At 36.5% G+C, this 6211-nt stretch overlaps 1 protein-coding gene across 1 annotated transcript; it reads right to left on the minus strand.

Annotated features, from left to right (window-relative positions):
* Positions 1-1247: 1247 nt before the first annotated feature.
* Positions 1248-5530, minus strand: LOC140564849 (fibroleukin). The gene is made up of 6 exons (XM_072690517.1): positions 5114-5530; positions 3107-3341; positions 2701-2838; positions 2211-2427; positions 1663-1858; positions 1248-1394 (listed from the first exon to the last, which is right to left on the minus strand). The coding sequence occupies exons 1-6, from the start codon at positions 5516-5518 to the stop codon at positions 1248-1250; spliced, it is 1338 nt and encodes a 445-aa protein (XP_072546618.1). The 5' UTR covers positions 5519-5530.
* Positions 5531-6211: the final 681 nt, after the last annotated feature.

Here is a 6211-nt window from a genome sequence, read left to right on the forward strand (position 1 = left end):
TGTAATCTAGTTTTTTTAAGTGCTACCATAGCTGGCCCTTTCTGTATGTGAGTAATACATAGAATAGATGACTGTATTTACTAAGGTATATTTATCTACAAAGAAAGACCTGCTGGAAAAAAACACAATCAGCTAAAAATTGCATTACTAAAGTGCCTACTAAAATTCATTTTTACATTTTACATTTATACATTTTAAAGCAGTTAAAAAATATGAAAAAGTGCTATGGACATTGTAGGCCTTGCAATAATTGTTGTTCACATTTTAGTAATTGTGCTTTACATTTTGCACTCAGCAAAAAAAAATAAATCAGATAAATCTTGTCTGTAGTTACAAATAAACATGGTTATGAAACAGTAGTAATATGAAGCTGTAGATATACACAGTATATGGTATACTGAGCACTGAATAATGTCCAGTGACTATTTCATCGAAATTACTCAATAAAATTTACAAAAATAAACACATTTATAGTATAATAATATATCATGATTTTACTATTGATATTTCATACAGCTCATTGGTCTGTATCTGCAGTCATCAGTTTGAATCCAAGGCTGTAGTCATGAATTGAACATTGGGGGGACCAAATCAGGGAATTAATTAACTCATGGGCATATAATTAATTATATAATACATACTTTATTTAAAAAGCAACTTTTACATTTACTTTAACATTTAAAATGTCAGATAAAAATTTCCATCCAGGTGTTTAAAGGCTGCGGCCGAATCCGCTGTGGTAGGGAGCAGTTTGACCAATGGTTGACCTGGATGTCGCTACATGTAGGCCAAGGGTGACAGTGAGATGGCAGGACGTGTTTAAAGCTGTATAAATCCACACTATTCTACTGGCGACTGTAGAAACAAAAGCAAAATCACATACTTCTTACACAACTTTCCCTGCCGGATGCCACACCCCCCAAAAAAGAAGACGTCTGATCACCCTACTAACCTTGAACAGTAAAGGGAATATTTTAATGTTTTTATTACATTAGTATATTGGGGTACATTTGACCATTTCTGAATATTGGATTTGGATGTGTACCTCTCAATATTTACTGTGACTACGGCCTTGTTTGAATCTTTAGTGGGAATTCATAGTCGGTCGGGATAGTTCTTCTTGAAAGTCGTAAAAGCATACTTTGGTCAATGTGCTAATGGTGACGTTCTCTTCCAACCACGCAGAATCAATAGTCTCTATTGAACATTACATGCTGTTTCCATTATGCATCAAGTAGCATCAGTTGTCATGGAGAAAGACGGGGCTTGAAGGTCCGTGGGCGGATCATCATACTCACTTTCTTTAGTGAGTAGTAATCTGAATCCTTCCAGGTGTACCATACAATACCATCTGGACCAAGAAGATTCTTTCCTTTGACAGAGTAACGCCCCCCCTGGTGGTCAAGAAAAAACATGGTCTGTAGCAGTAATAGAGCTGACATGATTATGAATTGGTAATGATTAGTTAGCAGTTTGCATGTTACGCATATTTTATGCATATTTTATAACATTTTCTAGTCTCTCCATAAAGTAATTTAAAACATTGGCAAGGTGATTTATGTAATTTGTTGGCCTGTTTTAGAACTCTATTACTTATGACAGTCCTGGTTAGTAGTATGGCTATTGTTTGATTGCTTGATTTTTCTTAAAAGTGTCTCTTACTTTATAATACACTCCATTCAGGTTAGCAAAAAAGCACTGGTGGTACCACCATCCTCCATGGGATATTTCAGCACAGATATTGCCAGTGTCTGGTGTGCTGAAGCTCTGCTTGTCATGGTACCAGCTGAACGAGTCCTCTACTGTCCCACTAAACCCAGAGATATGGAGACGATATTGGTTTTCCTCATCTTCAATTCTAGAGGAGTAAATCATACAGCACAAGCATGTTTGGTATAGTTGACATCTTTAATTCCATTGCAAGAAAAGACTGTATTCAGTTATAGATTCATAAAAATGAAATGAAAAACTGACTTGTAACAAAGGTGGAGCCGTTTAATGGTTCTATCTACCAGAGGTTTTCCTTATTTGAAGAACTATTCCAAAAGCTATTTGAGTTGATATGGTTCTATGCAAAACCATAACCTTTACTAAAGAACCTTTAAACATTTTTTTGGTTCTGGAAGAGCCGCCCAGTTTATTTATTTGTCTAAATATTTTTTAGAACCTAAGAAATCTAGGAAATGGAAGTAATGAAGGAAAAGTTACACCTGAAACTTTGGTAGAGAGCATGTTTGTGTTTGCCGTTCCAGTCCTCTAGGTCGATGCGTAAGCAGTAATCTCCCTGGCTAGAAATGTCATGAATGTGGTCATTCCCCAACCAGAATTCCCCATGCAGGTCTCCAAAACCATCTCTGTACTCTGTCCACTTGCGATTGAAATTCACCTTGCCATCCTGTCGACGTTGGAATGTGGTCCAGCCACCACCTGTAATGAAGACAGTCTGTATAAAGGATTATCTTATCTTAACAATAGTGATCATAGTTAAATGTCTGTCATAAAGTCCAGGGCTTCACAATGAATTACTTATTAAATAAGGGGGAGCCATCTTATCCACTTACAGAGAGCAAGGCCAATTATGCTCTTTTGGACTCCTGAGCACTAAGGGCAAGTTCCAATAATTGGACCCATGTTTAGATGTTTGTGCCACTTTTGAAGCCCCTTGCCCATCAGTATTTAAACAAATAAAAAATAGAATACCATCAGTCTCCATGTCACAGTAGACTTCAATTGGTGTTGAGCCTAATGAAGGGACAACAGCAAAAATCCCAGATCTGTGAACTCCATTGTAGTACAAGGAGGCACAGTCGATTGGGCAATTTCGTATATGCTGAACCTCTAAAAAAGAAATGCACAAATTATCCCAAGAGTGCAATAGTGCACAGTATCAAATATAGACTTAGCTAACATAGTTAAATAAGCAACATATTGTAACATAAATACAAAGGGGATTAATAAGAATACTTGGGAACTACAGCACCAACAATTTAGATCACTATATTGCTGACAGTACAGATAAGTATTATGCAGTGTCATCCAGTAAACTAGTAAGTTCTAACACATCTACAACAGCTTGTGACTGACGAAGGTAAGGCTTCAAACTGACCTGGATGTAAGGTTTCTTTGGCACTTAGCAGTGGGCTTGTGCGGACAATGTTGATCATGCAGCCAGGGTTGCGTTGGACGCGCTCTACAGCCAAGGTAAGGTTTCGAATCTGTGTCTGCATATCATAGATGAGCGAACCATGAACATGCAATAGTGTAATGGCCTCCTCATAGATCTGTTCCAGGGCACGGAATCTCTGTTCCAATGACGAATTCTGATTATTCTTCTCTTCACTCTGCAAATAAACAGACGTTTTTATTAACTGTCATAATTTAGTGCTAATGTCCTCTCCTGTATCTCCTTCTATTAGTTAATGTAGTCACGTAGTCATGTAGTTTACTTCATCGCATATGATATATATCCTACCCGTTGACAGATGCCACTGTGGACGAAGATGATCAATGATCAATTTTCACTTTAACTGCTAATGTTATGGCTGATCAGTGTAAATATAATTACAGTAAAATATAAAATTAATGTCTCACTCTGGGTGTTCCTGATTCTTTTTAGATTATATTTAAAAATCACCTATAAACATGTCTTATAATAAAACTTTGGATTTGTTGGTCTAGGGTTTTTTTGTTTGTCATGACACTTCTTTATACATCTTGCAGTCTTCTTAAACCTCAAAACGCATAATGCCACTTACTCTCTCTATTGGTAAAATTAAGATCAAATATGCATACAAGCAGGAGCTGAGGGTGGATTCAGTACAAGCTTGGCAGGGCATCACCAGAGAAGATCTTTATTACCTTACCTTAGTCTTTGAGTCTTAGAGCTCAAAAAGTTGCATGCAAAATACATGCAACAAAGGCTTCTTTCAGACAGAATGTTTCTGGAAATTACCTGGATGAGCTGTATGTGTAAACACAAATGTCCAAATCAGTTGTACTGCGCTTTACCAGGGCTTTATCCTGTCAGCACCCTAGTACTAAGACTGACCAAGTAAGCCAAAAGCAGGTAATTTCCCATTTTAAGTGTGAATGTTGATGATATTTCTCATGCAACTGGTGTGAAATCAAATTCATATGCTATTTCTAAATGTTAATGAAGCCAAACAATACTTAATAATTGTTACTGGTTCTGACAATAAAATTATCAACACTGTGAAATTATGCAAATCTTCTGATATGCAAATCAATAAGTACAATTTTAAATACAGTACAGAGAGAAGTAATAAAAAATGTCTTTGTCCCAAACATTGTGAAAGGCACTGAATACAACACTATCATGCACACCTCTAGTTCTAAATGACTAGTGTCTAGTTCAATTTATTTACAGTACTGTACAATTCCCTGCTTTAATATGCTTATTAAATTTTAGAATTAACTGTTAAGTCAAAATCAAATGTTTTTAAAAAGTAGGATCAATCTTGACCAAACTGTACTTGACATCATAGATGAATAAAGTTCAATATGTTTTCGCAGCTCACATTTTTCAGAGGGACAAATATTAGGTTGTATTGTCAAATACTAATAATCAAAAAAGTAAGTGAAGCTGGAAATACATGTGGTTTCATGTCTGATCTCTTTGGCCTTTGCAAAGCATGCTTGCATGCCACACTTCTTTCTGAAATAAAACTAGACTAGATACATTAAATATTCACATTAAACTCAAATCATTCAGAGGGCACCACTGTCTGCAGGCCATGTGGTTGTGGTGCAACTGCACTGTAATCCATTTATTGTTCAGGGTTAAGGAGGTATTAGTGGCGGAATGCTGGTTTGTATCTCTTGGTCTGTCTTGTAAGCTAAAACACTAGGCACCCTATGTTTTAACAAAACAATGATAATAATGGTAATATCTCTTTCTGTCAAAATCACATTTAGTACATCACTCAACACACCTAAAAGGAATTCTTTGTGCATAGGGCAACATCCCATCTTTGTTTCCAATGTCCATGTTTTTTTAAAAGACATTTCTTCAGTTTGATCTGCCTGACAGTTTCAGATGGAAGCAATTTAGACACACTAGAGTACTCTAAATGTACTTTAGTGTAGTTCTTACCTGTAACTCCAGAACTTTGATGCGATGTCTGTGATTCCGTAGCTCTTCCTGAAGCTCTGAGATAGTCTCCTTCAAGTCTTGCATTTGCTGTTTGCGCTCCTCGTTCTCATGCAGCCAATAAGACACCTCATCTGTGCAGCGAAACATGTCAGGACATCTCTGCTCCTCCAGCTGTGGTAAAGTGGCCATCAAACGACACTGTCCATTGGGCATAACCTCATTGCTATATTCACCACACTGCATTAGGCCACTGCTGATGCTGTGTGTGTCAGTTTGATAAGAGTCTGATTCATTTGAATTTGTTTCATGATAGTCTGTTTCCTGAGTGTCTGTGCCAGTATCACTGCAGAGTGACTGGCTCCAAGTTGCTAGAAGTAAGAACCAATACAGCAGAGACAACTTCATTCTGCACTAGAGGAAAATTTCTCAAAGAGGGCATAAAAAAAAATCCACATGGGAACTTAACACTCACTTTCGATGTCCAGTCATCTCCTCTCTTCAGATGCCTTCAAATATGCATACATTATATGTCCGCAAGAAATATAATGTAATGAATGGATGTGAGTGCCAACACTGTGCAGAGAAATGGTAAAACTGTAAAGCCATGCTTGTTCCCTTAATTGTTTGGTTGGTTTCTGTCTAAGAAATTGATTTGGGGGGAACATTTTCAAGATCCTTTCCATACTCTAGCGTATCTTTCCAGTATAATTTATTGTGACTACAGTGACTACAATAATTGGTTCCATTGAAGACCATTTATTACAAGACACTGTGCTTCATAACAATTATTTACACAATGTTAATAATTGTATGCCTTAAGATAATGTGCATATGCAATACAACTAAAATAGAATAAACTACGTAGAAATGTTTTCTGTATTACAAACAGGCAAACAGGCAAATCTCTCTACTAGTTGGTTGCAGTGTCACCCTAAATTCTCCAGAAAATTAGAAAATAATTTTTTTTAAGGTTAATTAGATATTTGCCTCACTGTATCTAACTCTTTGGAAAAGAAACAGAGCCAGGGACTATTTCTGTTTGTAGTAGTAAGTGTTGTTTTTTTTTGTTTGTTTGTTTTTTTGATTATACAGTCATGT

This window comes from Salminus brasiliensis, chromosome 10, assembly GCF_030463535.1.
Source record: "Salminus brasiliensis chromosome 10, fSalBra1.hap2, whole genome shotgun sequence".
NCBI classification, from domain to species: domain Eukaryota; kingdom Metazoa; phylum Chordata; class Actinopteri; order Characiformes; family Bryconidae; genus Salminus; species Salminus brasiliensis.